The sequence below is a fragment of the Labeo rohita genome, chromosome 22 (assembly GCF_022985175.1).
Source record: "Labeo rohita strain BAU-BD-2019 chromosome 22, IGBB_LRoh.1.0, whole genome shotgun sequence".
Lineage (NCBI taxonomy): Eukaryota > Metazoa > Chordata > Actinopteri > Cypriniformes > Cyprinidae > Labeo > Labeo rohita.
Window position 1 is genome coordinate 61,482,796 of NC_066890.1, and position 23,533 is coordinate 61,506,328.

At 36.5% G+C, this 23,533-nt stretch overlaps 2 protein-coding genes across 4 annotated transcripts; one reads left to right on the forward strand and one right to left on the reverse strand.

The window, feature by feature from the left end:
- Window positions 1-40: 40 nt before the first annotated feature.
- Window positions 41-10,430, forward strand: dnase1l4.2 (deoxyribonuclease 1 like 4, tandem duplicate 2). Of its 2 annotated transcripts, none has more exons than XM_051094323.1 (9): window positions 41-56; window positions 4,591-4,680; window positions 4,767-4,861; window positions 4,950-5,036; window positions 5,111-5,223; window positions 5,530-5,642; window positions 5,831-5,988; window positions 9,893-9,989; window positions 10,107-10,430. In XM_051094323.1, exons 2-9 carry the CDS (start codon window positions 4,600-4,602, stop codon window positions 10,212-10,214), a joined length of 852 nt encoding a protein of 283 aa, XP_050950280.1. In that variant the 5' UTR covers window positions 41-56; window positions 4,591-4,599; the 3' UTR covers window positions 10,215-10,430. The 2 variants fall into 2 exon arrangements, with proteins under 2 accessions (XP_050950280.1, XP_050950279.1); XM_051094322.1 differs by lacking the exon at window positions 41-56 and adding an exon at window positions 3,945-4,099.
- A 3,558-nt stretch (window positions 10,431-13,988) lies between these two features.
- Window positions 13,989-21,718, reverse strand: LOC127153274 (piggyBac transposable element-derived protein 4). Of its 2 annotated transcripts, none has more exons than XM_051094285.1 (3): window positions 21,500-21,718; window positions 14,836-16,110; window positions 13,989-14,757 (listed from the first exon to the last, which is right to left on the reverse strand). In XM_051094285.1, exons 1-3 carry the CDS (start codon window positions 21,685-21,687, stop codon window positions 14,310-14,312), a joined length of 1,911 nt encoding a protein of 636 aa, XP_050950242.1. In that variant the 5' UTR covers window positions 21,688-21,718; the 3' UTR covers window positions 13,989-14,309. The 2 variants fall into 2 exon arrangements, with proteins under 2 accessions (XP_050950242.1, XP_050950241.1); XM_051094284.1 differs by lacking the exon at window positions 21,500-21,718 and adding an exon at window positions 18,851-19,055.
- Window positions 21,719-23,533: the final 1,815 nt, after the last annotated feature.

Here is a 23,533-nt window from a genome sequence, read left to right on the forward strand (position 1 = left end):
ACAGTTCCTCCCTCTAGGCAATCATTTACTCGGAAAAGGAAAGCCGAAGCGCGCAGGTGAGTTCAGACAATACGTTCATTCTCATTACAGCCACAGCGTCTTCAGGAATAATTGCCAGGTAGGACAGAATGAGACCATTAAGTTGTTCAAGACCCAAGTATACCTGTAAAGTGCGAAGAAAAACGAAAGAGCCATCAGTTTCCATCAATCAGGTGTAACAGGAAGCTGCTGCCTAAAGGATGCAGTGTAGTGTGCTTGTTTGTAGGAAATAATATGGGAACTGCATTAGAAATTCTGCTGTTGAGGTTAGTAGATAAACCAGACATTGTCTTGGAATGTTAAAGTGGATGCTTGTTAAAATATAACTTTAAGTTAAATATTTCTTCACATAGACGTTACATACATTCAGCGTTACAGGTCCTTTGTGTTCATTCATGTCCAGACAATCCAGGTACGATGTTGTTTTTCTGCTTCAAATGCAGTCAGCGCCTCCATAGTGAAGTGAAATATGACTACAGTAAAGAGTGGTAAGGCAAAAACATTTGACCTACAACAGGTTTAAATAGTTTGAGGAATTGAAATAACAATAACAGAACCTGTTTTCAGAAAAATGGCGGGGAATTTTCATTCAGGTTTACATAGATAGATAAACAGACAGATAGAAAGATAGATCAGTCATGTAAATGTATAGTAAAGCTATCACATGAAATAGTTTCATTTATTAAATACAACGGATTGCCGCCAACATATTGCATTTTAGGTAAAATGGCAGGAAATAGCGGGAAACAGCCAGGTTTAATTAGACAGAAATGTTCACAATTCCAAGAAATAAAGTCACAATTCTGACTTTTTTCTCAGAATTGACCCTTCGCAAACAGTTTGATTGACAGGTGATCTGACCAATCATAATGCTGAATCTGCCATTATGTCCAACAAACAAATCAGACAGGAGAGTAGATTAACTTCGGTGGACTTAAAGTTGAAAAATTGTATGTATCCATTCATGTTTATTTTGTGTTTAAAGTAAATGAGAAAAGATTGATTCACGTGTTAATTGATCTAATAAGGCACTACAGTGATCTGTCACAACACATTAAAAAGCCAAAAAACTGTATTTATTGTTTGAATTTCTTGAAAAGTGACAACATTTTAAAGTTGAGATCTTGTTTCATACCAGAAGTAACCTGCTCTGTGTTGTCTGTCGGTGTGTTGTGAGTTTCCTCTTTGCTCCGCAATGTATTTTTCACTGCGTGAGAACATGATGTGTAGTGTGAGGGCGGCATTGTTTGTTGGACAAAGCAACAGTAACTAAGGAGGGCGGGTTTTTGCAAAGGGTCAATTGCGAGATAAAAACTTGCAATTCTGACTTTTCTCACAACTGCGAGTTTGTATCTCACAATTCAGACTTTTTTTCCTCGCCATTGTGAGTTTGTATCTCACATTTCTAACTTTTTCTCTCAATTGTGAGTTTGTATCTCACAATTCAGACTTTTTTTTCCTCGCAATTGCAAGTTTATATCTCACATTTCTAAATATTTCTCGCATTTGCGAGTTTGTATCTCGTAATTCAGATTTTTTTTTAGCACAATTGTGACTTTGTCTCGCAATTGTATCTCGTAATTCCGACTTCTCGCAATTGTATCTCACAATTCTGACATTTTTTCCTCACAATTGTGAGTTTGTATCTCACATTTCTAACTTTTTCTTGCAATTGCGAGTTTGTATCTCACAATTCAGACTTTTGTCCTCGCAATTGCAAGTTTGTATCTCACATTTTTAAATATTTCTTCTGAGTTTGTATCTTGTAATTCTGACTTTTTCTTGGAATTGCAAGTTTGTATCTCGTAATTCTGACTTTTTTTCTCGCAATTGTGAGTTTGTATCTCACAATTCAAACTTTTTTTAGCGCAATTGTGACTTTGTCTCGCAATTGTGAGTATCTCGTAATTCCGACTTCTCGCAATTGTATCTCACATTTCTGACTTTTTTTCCTCACAATTGTGAGTTTGTATCTCACATTTCTAACTTTTTCTTGCAATTGTGAGTTTGTATCTCGTAATTCTGACTTTTTTCTTACAATTGCGAGTTTGTATCTCACGATTCTGACTTTTTTTCCTCACAATTCTGAATGTTTTCGCTGAATTGTGAGATATATACTCACAATTACGAGGTATAAAGTCAAATTTTGAGGCGTAAAAAGACTGGTATGCTCTCAGAATTGTGAGTTTATGTCTTGAAATTCTGACTTTATAACTTACAGTTGCGACTATATCACGCAATTCTGACTTAATTTCTCATAAGTGCAATTTTGACTTTTAACTTGCAATTCTGACTTTATTTCACGGAATTAAATTAATCTCTCACAATTTGAGTTCATATCTTACAAATCAGAAAAAAAAAGTCAGAATTGCAAGAAAAAAAGTCAGAATTGTGTTCATATCTCGCAATTCTGACTTTTTTCCTTTGAACTATGAGATATAGACTTGCAATTGCGAGGTATAAAATCACATTTTGAGGCAAAAAAAAAAAAAAAACTAGTACGTTCTCAGTGTTGCGTCTGAGTTTTTTTCTGAATTGTGAGTTTATCTTTTGCAATTCTGACTTTATGACTCACAACTGCAACTTTATGTCACGCAATTTCTCCGAATTGTGACTTTATTTCTCAGAATTGAGTTTGTCTTACATTTATGAGTTTATAACTCAAAATTGCAAGTTTATATCAAACAATTCTGACTTTATTTCTCAGAAGTGCAAGTTTATATCTCGCACTTTTGACTTTTAACTTGCAATTGCGAGTTTATATCTTATAATTCTGAGAAAAAAAGTCAGAATTGTGAGTTTATCTTGATATATCTTGATCTTGTAATTCTGACTTTATTTCTCAGAACTGAATTAATGTTTCACAATTCTGACTTTTTTCCTTTGAATTGTGAGATATAGACTCACAATTGCGAGTTATAAAATCACATTTTAAAGTAAAAAAAAAAAAGTGTTCTCAGTATTGAGTTTACATCTCGTCTTTATTTCTCCAAATTGTGAGTTTATGTTTTGCAATTCTGACTTAATTACTCAGAATTGCGACTTGATATCATGCAGTTCTGACTTAATTTCTCTGAATTGTGATTTTATTTATCAGAATTGAGTTTGTCTCATAATTCTGACTTTTAACTCGCAATTGCAAGTTTGTATCTTACAAGTTTACATATCAAAATTCTGACTTTTTTCCCCCTCAGAATTGTAAGATATAAACTCGCAATTGTGAGTTAAAAGTCAAAATTGTGAGATATAAACTTGTAATTCTGAGAAATGAAGTCAAAATTGCGTGATATAAACTCGCAGTTGCAAGTTCTGAGAAATAGTCCAAGACAAACAGTCACAATTCAGAGAAATAAAGTCAGAATTTCAAGATATAAACTCACAATTCTGACTTTATAACTCTCAATTGCAAGTTTATATCTCACAATAAAAAAAGTAAGAATTGTGAGATAAAAAGTCACAATTACCTTTTATAGATTGTTATATTCAGTGGCAGAAACAGGCCTCCATATAGATCAGTCATGTAAATGCATAACAAAATTATCACATGAAACTATTTTATTTTTTGAATATAGCAGATTGCTTCCAAAATATTTTATTCTGGGAATAATATCTGGAAATGGCGGGAAACTGTGTTTATTCAAGTTTAGCTAGATAAAATAAAGCGCTCCTTTAGGTTTGAGTCTGAACTGCACTGTTATCCTGACTGTTTATCTTCCTGACTGATTATCCTCATTGTTGTGTGAGGTTTCAAAAAGGAAATTCATTCAAAAAGGCTTTTGTTTTTGATCTTTAAACCCACGGCTATGTGGCTACCCCCAGTCAAGCCTGCCATAAATTATTTCAGAAATGACTCCGCCGAAGATCTGTTATCAATCAGCAAGGCCCTCCCCGCAAGTTCTCCATTTTACGAGACATCTGTGCGACAGAAACCCTAGCTGATAAACAGCAGGAAGTAGGCATGGCCTGTTTTTAAATGAGCAGCCATTCATTGCTTACTGGCTGCCTAACGGACAACACAGAAAAACAAATTGAGACTTCAGTGTAAACAAAAGCAGCTTCGGTAAGAGCTGATTATCTGTGTGTTTGCTTCTATAACAATACTTTTAAATACATAAAACATTTAACTTGTATTTAATAATGGATATATAGCTGATTTGTACAAATTAAAACTTGAAGAAGATACTTGAATGTGTTAGTGCAAGGTTTTTCCACTGCATACAGGTGCATTAGAGCTTTTTTTAAATTCCTAGATGAATTTATCTGAACAAACTTTGTGTTGTTTTGAGTACATTTTGTTTGCAAAACTCTCGAAATGACAGCCGCTGTGGTTTTCCTGTCTGTCTCTGACGTAACTGCTGTGGTCCGGCATAATCTGTCATGTCAGCTCTTTATGAAATATAACAGTTTCCTCTGTATGAACAATGCATCCTGTTAAACGTCCTTTTAAAATTTACAACAGGAAAATGGTATGGAAAAACAGACCTGAAAACATCCTGCGTTTCTTGTTGTGAAACTCATTTAACTTTGCCTTGTTTTTCTGGTCTTCTGAAGGTTGGCACCATGAAGATCGCATCTTTTAACATCCAACGTATGGGCCCAAGCAAGCTGTCAGACAAAAAAGTTGTGAAACATCTCATTAAGGTGAATTTATAATCCAAATGTCTAAAGTAAATCACATGATAAAAGCTCAGAAGTAGTTTTTAACAGACCACAATACTCTCTCGTAGATCTTCTCCCGATACAGTATAATCGTTATTCTGGAGGTGGTGGACAAATCGGGCAAAGCTATTGACAAATTTCTGCAGGAGCTCAATAAGACCACGTCTGTATAAACCTTCAAAAAATTCTCTTCACCATTTATAGCCCATAAACCTGAACTCGGCACATTTAACTGACTTTTTCTCCCATAGGGCTAATAAGAAACGCCCCTTTAAAATGGTGGGAAGCTCCAGGCTGGGACGGTCTCTTTACAAGGAGCAGTTTGTCTGTTTCTACAGGTAGGTTTCTACATTTGGTAGAGTATTTCAGCTGAAAACAGATCAAGATGAACATTCTTGCTAATTTCTAATAGAGAAGACGACGCCAAACTGGTTGACACGTACCAATATGAAGACAATCAAGTGGGTGACGAAGACGCTTTCTCTCGAGAGCCTTTCATTCTGCGTTTCCTCTGTAAAAACACAGGTAACCAGTCTCTGTTAAACCTTGGACCAGTGCATTTCAATGTCTGCTAAAGACTAAAAATGTCTTCGGTGAGAGCGTGATTTGCACTTTGAACAAAATTAAAAGTTTTAGATCGTTTACTCACCCTCATGTCATTCTGTGTGACTTTCTTCTGTGCAATGGGAATGAAGGGAAACTGGAGGTTTTAACGTTCAAGATGTAAAACCACCATAATAATGGTCCATACAACTCATTTGAGAAACTGACCAAAAAAGCGTTATTTACCTGTTTATTGCGTTCAATCAAAGTCATTTTTGTCTCTTTTAGAGCTGAAAGATTTGGTGTTGATCCCTGTTCACACAAAGCCCAAAGACTCACAGAAGGAACTGGATGAACTGTACGACGTCTTTCTTGAAGTCAAAGATAAATGGAAGACGGATGTATGTTTAACCCTATGCAACCATAGCACATTCTAGAGGAAATGTATAGCGTCTGCCAAGTGCATTAATGTAAACATTTCAAGGATGTGAGTGGACTGACCATAGTAAAGAAATTCTTGTCCAGCTAGTATACACACGTACGCACTATCCTGATTAGAGTTTGAGAGAAAGCTCACACTGTCTTACAGAACGTCATGATCCTTGGCGACTTCAACGCGGATGGCGCCTATGTCAGCAAGAAGAAGATGAAGGCCATCAGGATACGCACTGATACTGATTTCCACTGGCTGATTGGGGACGACGTGGACACCACAGTCAAAAAGTCCAACGACCACACCTACGACAGGTGAGGCGAAGAAATATAAATGTACTCACCCTTCATCTGCGGCCCAACCCAAAATTTTGTCCAATTTTATCTGATGTAGTTCACATTCCTGCGCTACTTCTGGCAACAGTACAAATGGATTCATGCTAGATAACTGTTGAGGCACTGTTGTGACAAAACTCGCAACCAGTGTAGACATGGTGTAGATGCCATACTGAAAATGTGAGGCTCTAAAAGAAGCAAAGTGGGTTAGAGAGAGGGGATGGGATCGTGAAATATGTTGCCGTGCTGCCCACAAGGCTATCGGCATCAACTCCCATGTTCATGGTAGACAGCTTGGAACTGTTGAAGCACAGTGCAATGTGACAGAACCCACACCCAGTTGTAGATGCCATATTGAAAAGTCCTAAAAATTTGTATGACTGAACTACCCCTAACCCCGCCCCTAAACCTACCGGTTACTGAGGTGTAGATAAAAGGTGCGTTCACACCATATCAGAATTCCCGTAATTATGAGATTCCAACTTGTAAAAAGTGTTCATGTCCTCGTAGTTTTTTTAATTACAACTTGTGAACTGGGAGTTTTCTGAGAACTACAACTTGCACCACATGACCGGTGTACTACCTGACCAAGTAGGCTCTTTTTAGGCATTGACAGTGTTGCCATAGAAAAGCATAATTTCGAGTCTGAGGACGTGAACAGCTCAGAGTAGAACGTCACATGTTGTCATCTCGAAATTACGCTAATTACGATATGGCGTGAATGCAGCAAAATCATACAAAATCGTAAGAGTGAGGTTGTATGTATTCGTACGAATCTGTTGGGCATGCAGTGAAGCACTAGAAATGAAAACATGCGGTTTGTTATTTTTGTGTTGTTGCATATGCATTTGTAGGAGTTTCCCTTTCAGAAAATATTTAAATGAATCATGCAAGGTTATTTACTGGTTATTTACAGTAGTTTGTTTACTGGTATTTGCAACATTATTTAACCTCCAAAAAAAGCATGATGTAATCCATTTTGTGCCTGTGTTGTTAGTAGATTAAATACGGCTGATTATCATCGACACTGCTTGAGAGAGAAAGAGGGGGCGGAATTGGGAAAAGTCCACGAACTGGGACTCGAACTCGAGACACTCGAAGCGCTATGGCGCTATATGTCGGCGTGCTGCCCACGGAGCCAACTCCCATTTTATTTCTGACATAGTTCACATATCTGCGCGACTTCCGGCAACAGTACAAATGGATTTGGCTTTTTCACTTTGACGTGTTTAATCTGTTGAGACAGTGCGATGTGACAAAACTCGCAACCAATGTAGACATGGCGTAGACGCCCTACTGAAAATGCAAGGCTGTGAAACCTGGATTACAGGGCCAGATTTACTAACAGCTTGCACCAACGCAAACCGTTTTTGGTATTAAAAAATACTGTCAGGATTTACTCAAGACATGCCAACCTGATCTCATGGCAATTCGCACAATACATACGATTTAGCAGAAATAGTATAAATTCGTACGAGTGAGGTTGTATTTTACGAGATCCCCAATTCGTATGAAATTATTGAAATGACCTACCCATGACCCTGCCCCTAAACCTACTCGTCACTGGGGTCTAGACAAATCGTACAAAATCTAACGACTTTGTATGAATTCCTAAGATTTTTGCTTAATTATATGTATTTTACAAGTTCCCCAATACATATGAATTTACACAAATCACCTACCCCTAACCCCGCTTCTAAACCAACCTGTCACTCTGGTCTAGACAAATTGTACAAAATCATACGACCTCAATCAACCACGACATGGCGTAGATGCCAATAAATTGTGAAGCTGTGAAGGACAGACTTACAAGGCCAGATTTACTAACAGCTCACACCAGCACAAACCCACTTTGGCTCCAAAAATAAATACTGTCAGGATTTACTGAAGACATGCTAACTCGACCTCCTGGCAATTCGTACAATATGTATAATTCAGCAAAAGTTGACTGAGTGAGGTTGTACAAATTCATACGATTTTTGATAAAAAGTACTTATTTTTACAAGTTCCCCAATTCGTATGCATTTGTATGAATGACCTACCCCTAACCCCACCCCTAAACATACCTGTCACTGGGGTCTAGACAAAACGTACAAAATCGTACGAGTGAGGCCATACGAATTTGTATGAATTAGACACCTCATAAAATATGTACAAATTGGTTGTAAGATAGCGTTGAATATGCAGTAAAGCATTAGCAATAAAAACATGCGGTTCGTTATTTTTGTGTTGTTGCATATGCATTTGTAGGAGTTTCCCTTACAGAGAATATTTAAATGAATCATGCAAGGTTATTTACTAAGTGTTAGTTTGTTTACTGATATTTGCGGCATTATTTAACCTCCAAAAAAGCATGTCTTAATCCAGTTTACGCCTGTCGCTAGTAGATTAGATTCACCTGATTATCATCAACACTGCTTGATTACATTGACAGGATGCAAAGTGGGAGAGAGAGAAAGGAGGGAGTGGGATCCAGAAAGGTCCACAAGCCGGGACTTGAACTCGGGACACGCGAAGCGCTATGACGCTATATGTCGTGTGCTGCCCACAAGGCTTTTATTTCTGACGTAGTTCACACTTCTGCGCTACTTCCCAGCAACAGTACAAATGGATTCGGACCTTCCACTTTGACGTGGTTGTGGTAGACAGCCTCGACTTCAACCAGTGTAGACACAGCGTTGATGCCATATTGAAATATGAGGCTGAAATTTGGATTTGCAGGGCCAGATTTACTAACAGCTTGCACCAGCGTAAACCAACTTTGGTTAAAAAAAAAATACTGTCAGCATTTACTGAAGACATGCCAACCTGATTTCATGGCAATTCGTACATACTTTACAAGGTGGCTAAATTTGTACAACCTCAATTTTTGCTAAATTGTATGTATTTTATGAGTTCCCCAATTCATATTTGTACAAATGACCTATTCCTAACCCCACCCCTAAACCTATGTGTCTACACAAATCATACAGAATCGTACGAACGAGGTCGTACAAATTTGTACAAATTAGCCACCTCATAAAATGTGTACAAATTGGTCATGAGATAGCATTGGACAATCTCTACAATGGCACGCAATGGTTACACAGTGGCGAGCTTTATGGAGTTTTTGTTCACTGAACATTTCTTTCTATGGAAAGACGTTTCATCAAAAATGAAACATTTCGCTACCCTGACTAAAACTGCATTGTCTTTTGTGTCAGAAGTATGCAGGAAACAGAACAGGGCATCAGTTTTCTGTCTGGGACTCATTCAGTGTAGACAGGATCTCTAATTATATTAAGCTGTATGGGCTTTTGTCGAACAGAATTACGCAACTCATGTCTGGCATTGCCCTTAATGTAACTAGAAGACACAGAGAGTGTTTGCACAACAGTGTTTTTAACCAAAAATGTAAAACATTTGATTTTTTTTTTGACTGTCAGTTTGGACGACACTGGCCGAACTTCAAAGTGCATGTTTTTTGAAAATGACACCGTTATCACCTCCATGTAAACTACAAAAACAACTTGTGAAAACGGTGACGTTGTGTGCATGCGTATTACGTGTTTAGTCCATAGGAATGCTATGTGCGCAGATGCATAGTGTTTTTTCACAAAGCGACATTGCCAACTATTGGCCTGGCATGTAAATACTATGTTTTTCGTACTCTGTTGTTTTTGTTGATCCGTGTGAACATTGTTGTCTGTACACAAAACTCTTCAAACATGCAAAGGAAACACTTTTTACAGTTTTAGTATATTGTTGTGTAAACGTACCCTAAAAGAACAGGGCTGCGTTTTCCAAAATCATCATAAACCTAGGTTGATCTTAGCTCTATTCTATGCTTACGATCTGCCAGTTAAGCTTTGGAAAATGTTGATTGCAAATATTTTTTTCCTAGGATTGTGGTGTATAAGGACGACATGTTAAAAGCTGTTGTGCCAGGATCTGCCAAACCTTTCAACTTCCAGGAAGCCTACAAACTTTCAGATGAAGAGGTGAGTATGTTAATTACATATGACTAATTTTATTTTATTATTATTATTTTTTTTAATAAATATGAGGTCAGCATATATAGAAGTAAAAAGTATATTAATATGATTGATCTACGACAGGCTCTTGACATCAGTGATCATTACCCAGTGGAGGTGAGTCTGAAATCTGCGGCAAAGACCAGTGGCGCAGCCAAAACCAAAACCAAAACCCAGAAACGCAAAGCATGATGGGATGCCAGTGCACACTGTATTGGATCTTAACTTAATTCTACAGAAGGAGATATGATACGTCTTCATAAGAAAATTCAGGGATTAAATATAATTTAAAAGCAGCTATCTTTTCATGCTAATTTAATGTAATTTAAATATACATTACAATATAATTCACATGCTTCTAAATGTTTGAAATGACTGTGAAATCTCCAAATAAACTTTTCATTTTTACTTATTTATTTAATGTAATTTTTTCCCCCAACAAGCTTATGTTGTGGTTTCCCTCTTCCCCAGTTGAAGACATAATCTTGAGTCTCGGGTTGTGATGCCAAAAGATAGACTTTATTATCAGAGACAATAAGGCAGAAAAAACTCTGCAGAGCAGTCTCTGCAAACCCTTTTATACAGTTCTTTTTCTCAAGGCATGTTCTATACATTCCATTCATATGGTCTTTTTTGGCTGTGTCTGCAAGAAGTGGACATGTCGCCTCAATTTTATTTATGTACAAATGTCAAACTGAGTTATTACTTCACTTAGTGGGCCTTTAAAATAACAAGAGACGTAGTTTTGCTAATGGGCCCCTAGACTTTAAAAAATGAAAAACACAATTTGTTGAGTCAGCTTAAAATTTGTTACCCTGCTGCCTTAAAATTTTAAGTTCAGTCAACTAAAATAAGTTTAGTTAACTTGAAATGTTAAGTTGTACTAAGTAACAACTTAGATATTTGTGTTTGCTAAACCCAGCTGCCTTAAAATTTTAAGTTGATTCAACTCAAATATCTAAGTTGTCACTTAGTATAATTTAACATTTCAAGTTAAATTATGAACTTAAAACTTATGAACTTAAAACTTCAAGGCAGCCAGGTTACAAATTATTTTAAGTTGACTCAACAAATTGTTTTTTACAGTGTACATAAATAACAAGAGACATGCTTGCGCAGAACAGTTAAAATGCAAATGGAACTATAAGGTAAACCAATTTATACATGAATGATTTGTTTATTTTTATAATGGTAAATTAATTTGTACATGATTCCTTTATTTTATGGTTAATAAAATCTTCTTGACTTATTATTTCATGCCGAAAGTGTTAATAACCGGGTTAGTTTGCAAAGCTGGACACAACCATTACAGGGTAGCAAATTAATTTTAAAAATACTATTTTAACAGAGGAGCGGCTGTACTGTTCAAACAATAAATTGGCAGGCAAACAAGCGATAAATGCCGAACCACTGCTATTGTGTAATAATCATGCCTCAAGCACCTTTAGCAAACTCTAATATAGCTTTTGCCAACAAGCATGTCAAGTCAGTTAACATGGACATCAGTCCATGTTTTTCTACCAAAAAGAGATCGATTACAGCAATCCACTTACCTTCAAGGAATCAAGCAACCTTCATAAGCAAGAAAGCATTCACAAATGAGATTAAATGTGCAAGAAGTCTTAAAGATGAACTAGAACAATTAGGTAACAGTAAATGTACCACTGTTCTGTTCACTGTGTTACAAGTGGTCAAATAGTAGTCTGTAGATGTGTGACGTCCTGCAATAGTCCATCTCTGCAGATCGCCGGTGACAGGAAAGGTAAAAATGATAGGCATCTTCTTTCCTTCCTGGCACATACTGTATAAATGTCCATGGGACTGAGAAAAACTGCAGTGGACTGCATGTTGGAGAACAACTGCGAGCCTGGTGTTTGGACACGTCTGAAGATGCGAGGAAGGGTGAAACATAAAAGAGAAAACAAACATTAGTTTGAGTCTCTCTTTGTTGTTAATAAATATTAGTAAAAATGTACATAATCTCACCAATTAAGGAGGAATTAAATCCACTGATGATCTCTTCTGATCTTCTCATCTTCATCAACTCTGTTTACAAACTCCTCTAAAAGTCACCAACTTCCCTAAGCTTCTTTCATTTAGCAAAGAACAAACAGTGAAGGAGAAATTTAAGCAGGAGTGCGCTCTATTTACAGCAGATGTTATATTAATGTCTGGGAATAATCTAAGATTAATGTTGCGAGAATAAAGTCGTGCAATTAGGAGATTAAAAAAGTGACGTTGCACGAATATAGCAGAAATATTTAAAGCGAAATAGTTACAAGAAGCGGCATGATTTAAAAAAAAATGTTTTTGAAAAAAACATTTTGAAAAGCAGGTACATTTACGAAAACGAGTAGCGGTTAGAATCAAAGAATTTAACAAATTGTTTTCTACCTCTGATTTCATTTAATGACGATTTTACTACTGATTATTTTTGAGTATTTGATTAAATCGATTTTAACTACTCACAAATGTAGTATTGTTTTTGTTTTGTGCATTGTAGTAAATATTTGCCAAAAATGAAACTTACCTCATGATTTATTCACCCTCAAGGCATCTTAGGTGTACACGAATTTTGTCTTTCAAACAAATACAATTGAGTTATTTAAAAAAAAAAAAATGTCCTGGCTTTTCCAAACTTTAAAGGAGAAGTCCACTTCCAAAACAAAAATTTACAAATAATTTACTCACCCCCTTGTCATCCAAGATGTTCATGTCTTTCTTTCTTCAGTCGTAAAGAAGTTATGTTTTTTGAGGAAAACATTTCTGCATTTTTCTCCATATAATGGACTGATATGGTGCCCCGATTTTGAACTTCCAAAAAGAAGTTTAAATACGGCTTCAAACAATCCCAAATGCGGTTGTAAATGATCCCAACCGAGGAAGAAGGATCTTATCTAGTGAAATGATCGGTTATTTTCATTTAAAAAAATCAATTTGTATACTTTTTAATGCCATACGCTCGTCTTGTCTTACTCTGCTTGGACTGTTTTTGTTCCGGTTTGTGACGGTTAGGGTATGGAGAATAAGACAGGACGAGCGTTTGAGATTAAAAAGTGTTTAAATTGTATTTTTGTAATTAAAATAACCGATCGTTTTGCTAGATAAGACCCTTCTTCCTCGGCTGGGATCGTTTACAACCGCATTTGGGATCGTTTGAAGCTGCATTTAAGCTGCATTTTGGAAGTTCAAAATCGTGGCACCATATCAGTCCATTATATGGAGAAAAATGAATGAAAACAGAAATGTTTTCCTCAAAAAACATAATTTCTTTACGACTGAAGAAAGAAAGACATGAACATCTTGGATGACAAGGGGGTGAGTACATTATATGTGAATCTTTGTTTTGGAAGTGGACTTCTCCTTTAACATGGCAGTGAATGGGTGGTGAAATTCAATAGTCCAATAAAGTGCGTCCATCCAACATAAAAAGTGCGCTACACAGCTTTGGGGGTTAATACAGGCCTTCTAAAGTGAATCAGTGCGTTTGTGTAAGAAAAATAGCCATATTTCAAATTTTATAAACCGTAATTTCTAGTTTCCGCTAACATGTTTTCACTAAAGAGTGACATTCCAGCAGATGACGTAGGATGTACACATAGCGTAAGCCCTGGTGAGAATATGCTAGTCTCACGTGAACCAAGCTTTGTTTACAGGAGCAAAGGAAGTTTCCTAGAATTAGCAAAGGAAAACCAGCCTCTTCTTGGCTTATATCAAAATCCTCACACATTTTCTTTACAAATTCATTTGCCTGTGGCCTATGTCATCCGCTGGGACGCCAGTCTCTCATGAATGCACGTACAACAGTTAGCAGAAGCTAGAGATTACATTTTATAAAGTATATATAAATATAGATATTTTTCAGGAGGCCTTTATTAATCCCCCAAAGCCATGTGGAGTACTTTTTATGATGGATGGATGCACTTTATTGGACTACAAAATCTCAACACCCATTCACTGCCTGGACATTTTTTTTTATACATCTCTGATTGTATTCATCTGAAAAAAGAAAGTCACGTACACCTAGGATGGCTTGAGGGTGAGTAAATCATGTTGTAATTTCCATTTCTGGGTGAACTATCCCTTTAAGTCTCACAAGTGTTTAGTACGCATAAAAAAATTGTAACAGATGTAAGCTGCTGCAGATTGACTGTGTTATTCCACTCTCATTTTCCTGTCTTGTCACATTCGATTCAAACTACTATGCTACTTTCATGCTCCAATTCTGAGTATTGTTTTTTTTCGTGTTTGAATTGCACTAGACTCAGAATCCTTGCACTTAGGCCTTTACTCTTCTCCATCCTCGCTGCTGATATCCGGGTAATGCCAGCTAGTGAAACAGTCGCGCTTGGGAACGAAGCACAACGGCACATCGCAAGTCACACACATGACTGGAGTTTTGAAGCGGCACAATTTGCATTTTCGCCTTCCAATGCTGCTGTCACCACTGATGTACTTGGGCAAATGGGAGTAATGGTTAAGAGTCGGGCGTATGTATGCGGGGCCAGTTGCAGGTCCTGTTCCTGCGAGCTCAGTGACAAGTGCCTCCCGGAAGGCCTTCTGGGTCAGAGGCTTCTGGTTCTTCATCTTGGCCATCTGCTGGTGCAGAATGAAGGCATTGACTACAGCGATGTCCACAAAGTGGAAGAAAAAGGAACGATACCACTTTTTGGTTTTATGTAGAACTGTGTAATATCCTATAAGTGCGTCAGACAGATCCACACCTCCCATGTGCCTGGAATGAAAGGAAATTCATTATAAGATGTGTAATATAAAAGGCAGAACTTCACATCATTGAATGAAATCTACTAACTTGTTGTAGTCCAGCACTGCAGCTGGAACTGGGAAATCCTGAATGGCCCAAACGCCATCGGCTCCTCTCACGTTCCTCTTTATGGAGTCGCCTTTGAAGGCTTTGTGAAAGGTGGAGCACATCAGCACATCCCTCCTGTCTTTCCACTCAACAAACAGCAGATCGTCTTCCCTAAACCAGCGAATATTCCCACGAGGAGCCTGTGTCTTTGAGTGGCCAATGCGGTTTGCGCGAACGGTGCCACAAGCCCAGATCTTTTTCTGCAGAAGGTCTCTGAAGAGCTTTGGACTGGTGTAAAAGTTGTCAACGAACAGCTTGTAGCCAGATCCCAACAACCTTTCATTTGCGAGAATCATGACAGAATCATAGCTAATACCTTTGCTTTCATCCAAATTGGCTTTTCCTTCATAAATGAAGAAGTCCCATGTGTAGCCACAGAGGGAATCTGCCAGTACAAAGAGTTTGTACCCCCATTTTGTAGGTTTGTTCTTCATGTACTGTTTGAGTCCATTTCGAGCCTTCGATGCCACCATTCGTTCATCAATGGAGATGTTCTGAAAGGGGTGGAAAGAAGCTCTGCATGCATCCCTGATGTCCTGGTAGAGTGGTTTGATCTTACACAGGCGGTCGTATTCGGGTGTTCCCTTCTTCTTGTCATTTTCTGCATCCACTTTGGGATCGCTAAGATGAAGAGCTTTGCTTATGGTCAGAAACTTCCTGCTGGACATGATTTGAGAAGGATAGGGAAGATTATATATGTGAGACTTCCTCCAGTAGTCTGTCAGTTTGAAGCATTTCAGCAAACCCATGTAAATCACCAGCGCCAGAAATGACTTGAGATCTTTTGCCGTAATGTCCTCCCATGGCTTCTTCGCCCCTTCCTGACGCATGGCACCGTATGCATTCGAGTTTGTTAAAATAGTCCGCAGGACTGATTTTGAAAAGAACAACTCAAAATACTGCAGAGGACTGCATGATCCGCTGGAGACCAGCCGTGGGCCGGGTGTTTGTCTAGGTTTGAACACCGGCTGTGCCGGCTCAATATCAGGCTCATCTGCACTTTTCCACTTTTGTTCTGAGATGCTTAAGGAAAAAGGTAGGGATCGACTCACGCTGCTTCTCCTAGTTTTGCCTTTGCCACTTTGCACAGAGGCAGGTGAACCTGACCTGCAAGACTTTGCTGGAGATGGTGATACGGAAGACAGTCCGGATCTCTTCTTCTTTCGTGGAGTGGTCTCTGGATACCAGTCACCATCATCAGAGACATCTGAGAACCTGTTGCATGAGGCAAGAAAGAAATATAAGCTACACCACATTTCTGAATGTTTTTTTTCAAAGAGCAGATCACATTGGTTTTCGAACAATATCTTTTTTTGCAGTTTGTAACATAACTGTTAGGGATGGGATGATACACTGTTGAAACGCGAACTGAGATATGATTCAGCATTGATTTTTTTCCGAACACATTGCGATTCTTTCTCAAATCGATTCTAAGGTTAGTTTTGAAAAGCAGATTGCACTGCTTTCTTTAAAAACAGCTGTGCTCTGCTTGTTTTCAAACGCTTACATGCACTTGAACCTAAAATAATCATTCATACAATTTGAAAAGGTTGAAGCGAATTACAAGTGTGTTCGCAGTGGGCTGCGTTTACAATAATCTTGCATCATAAAAGCATTCTGAGCCAAGGTAAAATTATAGAATCCGGTGAATGCGCAAGTGCTCTTCAGCACTCTTCTTCGTAAGCGTTTGAGCTTGCGGATAAAAACTAGATTAGAGCGCCATCTGGTGTTAAAATCTAAGATCAGAATCGATTCCAAAGATAATCGCAATGCATTCGGAAGATCTCAGAATCGACCCACGAATAATTTTATCAATTAAAAAGTGCATGATAAATAAAAATATTGAAAAAAAAAAAGAGAGAAAAAAGAGTGGACTTTAAGCCACCTTAAGGAGTCGTCATATTTTCGAATCTTCCGCCTGCTACCGATTTACGTCACTCTGTAACGTATTAGCATAATCCCCGCCTGCCCGCGAATTACAAACACTCCTGCCTACAAACACTTTATGTTAAGTTATGTGTACATTTTCAATTGAGTGCTCAAAATATCATGTTTTTTGTGCTAATATGTGATGAATACCTAGAGCAGCTTTAGGTTTCCAGGTAAATCATAATATTACTGAAATAGATCTGATAATTCGCTGTGAACCCACTATTTCCTATAAATGTGTCCATTAATGTAATATGTAAAGAATGTAGATATATTTTGGCTTACAAATGGTATTGGTTCATCAGTTAGCACGTTAGCACTCCACTAGCATATCCACCTTTACTGTTTTGCAAAGTGTTTACAGTTTAGCAGCTAAACTTTAGCTGTGGGCACCATTTGCTTGGATTGTAAACGGCAAGACCAATCACATCAGATTTGGTCAGCTGACCAATCAGAGTAGAGTGAAACAATCCAACATTCTTCACTTACTTTGTTTTGCTGGAAGCTGCCTCCTTGACATTTTTGACTTACAACAAAAACAGAACAATGTCTAAAAGCTGCTATGTTACAAGATGTAGAGTAAACAAGCTAAAAAACCCAGAACTACGTTTGTATAAGCTGTCAATAAACGAGCGTTCGATTGTGTGTCCGGTGTGGGCGTGGCCTAAATGCGCTCTGTCTCTAAGGAAGAGAGAGGTTTACCGACCTTAAGCTCAGAGCTGCTTGAAACGAATTGTTTAGAAATCATTGCAAAATGATTCTAATATTAAAGGTATATTCTGATAAAATTACGTTTTATGACCTTAGATGCATTTCAACCTGTTGTAGGGGACTGCAACACAATATTAGGACACTTTAAAATACCATATGACCTGTTCTTTAATTTCTATAGAATTTGGAAAAAAAAAAAGGTGTATACATTTCTATATTTATATCACTTAGAATGTGCCTTTACATAAGGTGGTATAGCTTTTTTATGTTTTGTATGTGTGCGTTACACCTCACAGCACCAAAAATCCAAATCGGTTTATGAGCATGCGCGATTATAATACCACAAAATGTAGCCATTATATTACACTAACACAGTCCGCCTACTCTGTGAATTTCAAACGCTAGGCGGCACTTCCATGTACCAACCTAGTCTTGAAATATTGTACACATTCTGGATGTCTGACACACCCAGGTCTTGGAGTCTCTATTATCGATCGAATGTACATTAAGTGCTCCAGCACAAAGGATCGGAATGAGAACATACAACACACAACGACTATTCGTTGTTTTTCCCCTATAATCACGCTCTAAGACGCTGACATACTTTATTTAAAGGAACTTAGAATATTTATTAACAACAACCAACTGTAGATGAAAATTCGAAGTGATTTCCTTGAATAAACCAGCGTGAATAATTGGATTACATTACAATGCTTTGTGAAAATAATAATAAAATATTAAAGTAAAAAAAAAAAAATATATATATATATATATGTTTGCATAAAACAGTTTCAATATGCTATAACAACAATGATCAAATATTAAAATTATATACAAAAGAGGGGTTTTCCAAGTGGTTCTTTGTCACAGTAGCCTAACTTCATGGAGGTCGGAGTCCACTTCCAAAGTACAGTGACAAAGCCAATTTTATTTCATTGGGCTTTTTTTTTACAATGCACAAAACATTGATAATGTATGAATGAAAAGACTATTTTCACACTGTTGGGTCAACTGACAAGTGAACCTGTTTGCTGAGCCTAAGGCAGTAGCCCTACTGCATATAAATGGTAGGTTTAGTCCATTCATTCATTCATTCATTACGTGACTTGAATTGATTAGGACCCAAGCAGGAAAAAAAATGCAACAGAGTACATAAATACCAAAATGTATTAAATAAATAAAAATGAACAGGTAAATTTACTTGTCATTTGATCAGTCATTCATTTCATTTTTTTTTTTTTTTTTTTTTTTTTTTTTTTTTTTTTTCATATTTTCGCATAACAATAAAAAGATCTTAAAACATGCTTTAACTTACTCATCCAGAAGAGTTTCGAGATCATCGATGGACATCTCATCTACTGCCGAGTCCATGCTAGAAGCAACACTCTCCTTGTCAGATAAATCATCCCATTCTATCGTATTGTCTTGTTCTTCATCACTATTCTCACACTCCTCTGAGCCGTCCATAACACTGTCAACCTTTTCCTTGTTGCACGGATCCATCGTTAAATGCAGGGCTGCACGGGGTGGCTGATAAGAGTTTACTCCAGCAAATTTGGCAAAACACCATACGGAGATTTTCCTTCCAGAATGCAATAAACCCGTTAACCACTGCGCTCGCGATTTTATTCGCTACTGTTCTTGTCTGTTATGATCTACCATCCAGTCATTGGCTAGCTCCGCCCTGAAAAAACAACAGGTATCCCGTACAGGGATTTGTGGTCCTGATTGGATGTTTTGAAATCAAGCGCTTAAGTTTTATACCCCTAAGGAATTTATGCAATTCAAGCGAAGCAATTTTGGAATGAACATGTCTGTAGATGAATAGCAAAACATGCCAATTCGCTTGGATAAGTCTACCCTATGGAAAAAAAAAATATCTTTAATTTGTATGTGTTTGTGTGTACATATCCAGAAAGAGACTTAAGAAGAAATCTATTTAATGACATGCAATAAACAGATCATATATCTTTTAAACCGGACAAATCTATTTTTAATCTATACAGTTGCAAAACTAATATTAAACACTCAAATCAAATAGCTCAGAATCTGATAGGTACTGGTGCCAAAAACAACTATTAGAACATGTTTTGGTACAAGTGCAAACCATTTTTTAATCCATTTAATAATGGATAATGTAGTTAGATATTTGTTTCCATGAACCCATTATTTACTTTATCAATCAGTCATTGTTTGAAGTTGTTATATTTTACTATAATTTTTACTATAAAAAAATATAACTTTATATATATATATATATATATATATATATTTTTTTTTTTTTTTTTTTATATATATTGTTTTGTTTTGTTTTGTTTTGTTTGTTTGTTTTTGATTTTTTTTTTCCATAGTGGCACAAACTGGAGAGAGAGAGAGTGCTGTTCTGGGCACAATGTTTGTCTTGGAAAAGTTTAACATATCAATAAACATTGGAAAATTTGTAATGTGTGTGTGTGGTTTTTATATATTCCTGTTCTTCAACTAGCAAAGCTAAGAATGGCAAGTTTGTAGGGTCCATTTTCAGGAAACATAAAAGTGATAAATTGTATGCCTTTAATACACTATTAATACACTGAAAATGTTTTGAAAGCAAATTTGAATAGTATGCTGCACGTTTGACATGTTTGAAGAATTATCAGAGGTTTTTTTTTTTTTTATGAGCAAATGATTCATTACTTATTTTTCACACCCTTGTTTGGAGGGGAAAACAACAACAACAACAACAAGACTGTAATCAACAAATATATTGCTGCATCATGTTAACCACACAATGCTATCTGTTGCTGCAGTTTTTATATTAAATGGGGACAGATAAATCTTTAACTGATTATCTGTCCATTCACCACAAGAATCCGGAAGATCCTGTCATAAATGACCATATGGACAAGTAAACTCTGCTCAGCTGGGTTTCCATTGGCTTTTAAGTTTCCTGGCGCTTGCAGACACACCTGTAATTGTACTGTAATCTTTTAACCCAAATTAAAAAACGCTTAATGTTGCAAAGTGCGTTTTGCTGGTATTATTACATAATTAGTACATTCAGTTAACAGTTCAGTGTTGCTATTTCGTGAGAAATTAGCACTTTACCGAGATCATAACCTAACCCCGAGCATAACCTAATTAAACTACAAATAACAGCGCCATGTTTTTCGCATCCTATCGATGAAATAGCAGAGGCTTATGGGTAATGTAGTTTAAAATGTTAAATAATAAAATGGGGAAAATACAATATTTTTTTGAACAAAGGTATATATAAACATGTTCGTTGTGCAAACATCCATGACATATTTAAGAGGCAGGCTGAAGTGAAGTATTTTACTAAGAGCACTTTCTAAAACACCTTTATACCACCTTTCCATATATGTTTGAAAACTCTGTCTAACATTAATTAATTAACATAGCATAAGTAGTTGTCTTTCCAAATTTCTCTTTAAAGATATAATCAGACTTTGATTTATAGCCATTTGAAAGATCTATTCTCATCATGGACAACAAACTGTGCTGATTAGATGGTCTTTTCAACAACTTCCCAATATGTAAGTTGCAAGTCATAGTTATCTTAGAATAAGAACAGACCCAAAAAATCTACACCAGTGCCTATTTATAATGGGCTCCATTTATTTAAATAGATTAGGAGTAAAATTTCACACTGTTGGGTCAACTGACAAGTGAACCTGTTTGCTGAGCCTAAGGCAGTAGCCCTACTGCATATAAATGGTAGGTTTAGTCCATTCATTCATTCATTCATTACGTGACTTGAATTGATTAGGACCCAAGCAGGAAAAAAAATGCAACAGAGTACATAAATACCAAAATGTATTAAATAAATAAAAATGAACAGGTAAATTTACTTGTCATTTGATCAGTCATTCATTTCATTTTTTTTTTTTTTTTTTTTTTTTTTTTTTTTTTTGCCATATTTTCGCATAACAATAAAAAGATCTTAAAACATGCTTTAACTTACTCATCCAGAAGAGTTTCGAGATCATCGATGGACATCTCATCTACTGCCGAGTCCATGCTAGAAGCAACACTCTCCTTGTCAGATAAATCATCCCATTCTATCGTATTGTCTTGTTCTTCATCACTATTCTCACACTCCTCTGAGCCGTCCATAACACTGTCAACCTTTTCCTTGTTGCACGGATCCATCGTTAAATGCAGGGCTGCACGGGGTGGCTGATAAGAGTTTACTCCAGCAAATTTGGCAAAACACCATACGGAGATTTTCCTTCCAGAATGCAATAAACCCGTTAACCACTGCGCTCGCGATTTTATTCGCTACTGTTCTTGTCTGTTATGATCTACCATCCAGTCATTGGCTAGCTCCGCCCTGAAAAAACAACAGGTATCCCGTACAGGGATTTGTGGTCCTGATTGGATGTTTTGAAATCAAGCGCTTAAGTTTTATACCCCTAAGGAATTTATGCAAACAAATCTATTTTTAATCTATACAGTTGCAAAACTAATATTAAACACTCAAATCAAATAGCTCAGAATCTGATAGGTACTGGTGCCAAAAACAACTATTAGAACATGTTTTGGTACAAGTGCAAACCATTTTTTAATCCATTTAATAATGGATAATGTAGTTAGATATTTGTTTCCATGAACCCATTATTTACTTTATCAATCAGTCATTGTTTGAAGTTGTTATATTTTACTATAATTTTTACTATAAAAAAATATAACTTTATAAAAAATATATATATATATATATATATATATTTTTTTATTTTTTTGTTTGTTTGTTTGTTTGTTTGTTTTTGATTTTTTTTTTCCATAGTGGCACAAACTGGAGAGAGAGAGTGCTGTTCTGGGCACAATGTTTGTCTTGGAAAAGTTTAACATATCAATAAACATTGGAAAATTTGTAATGTGTGTGTGTGGTTTTTATATATTCCTGTTCTTCAACTAGCAGAGCTAAGAATGGCAAGTTTGTAGGGTCCATTTTCAGGAAACATAAAAGTGATAAATTGTATGCCTTTAATACACTATAAATACACTGTACATGTTATGAAAGCAAAATTGAATAGTTTGCTGCATGTTTGACATGTTTGAAGAATTATCAGAGGTTTTTTTTTTTGTTTTTTGTGAGCAAATGATTCATTACTTATTTTTCACACAGTATATGCCCACGTTTGAATTTAAATACTGTACAATAATTATTGTTAGTGTAAACAATGTAACAACCATTACAACAAGACTGTAATCTGTAATCAAATATATTACTGCATCATGTTAACCACACAATGCAATCTGTTGCTGCAGTTTTTATATTAAATGGGGACAGATAAATCTTTAATCGATTATCTGTCCATTCACCACAAGAATCCGGAAGATCCTGTCATAAATGACCATATATGGACAAGTAAACTCTGCTCAACTGGGTTTCCATTGGCTTTGAAGTTTCCTGGCGCTTGCAGACACCCCTGTAATTGGACTATCTTTTAACCCAAATTAAAAAACGCTTAATGTTGCAAAGTGCGTTTTGCTGGTATTATTACATAATTAGTACATTCAGTTAACAGTTCAGTGTTGCTATTTCGTGAGAAATTAGCACTTTACCGAGATCATAACCCTAACCCCGAGCATAACCTAATTAAACTACAAATAACAGCGCCATGTTTTTCGCATCCTATCGATGAAATATCAGAGGCTTATGGGTAATGTAGTTTAAAATGTTAAATAATAAAATGGGGAAAATACAATATTTTTTTGAACAAAGGTATATATAAACATGTTCGTTGTGCAAACATCTATGACATATTTAAGAGGCAGGCTGAAGTGAAGTATTTTACTAAGAGCACTTTCTAAAACACCTTTATACCACCTTTCCATATATGTTTGAAAACTCTGTCTAACATTATTTAATTAACATAGCATAAGTAGTTGTCTTTCCAAATTTCTCTTTAAAGATATAATCAGACTTTGATTTATAGCCATTTGAAATGTTAATTTTCTTTGCTCTTCCAGGGGACTCTACTGGGTCCCTGAG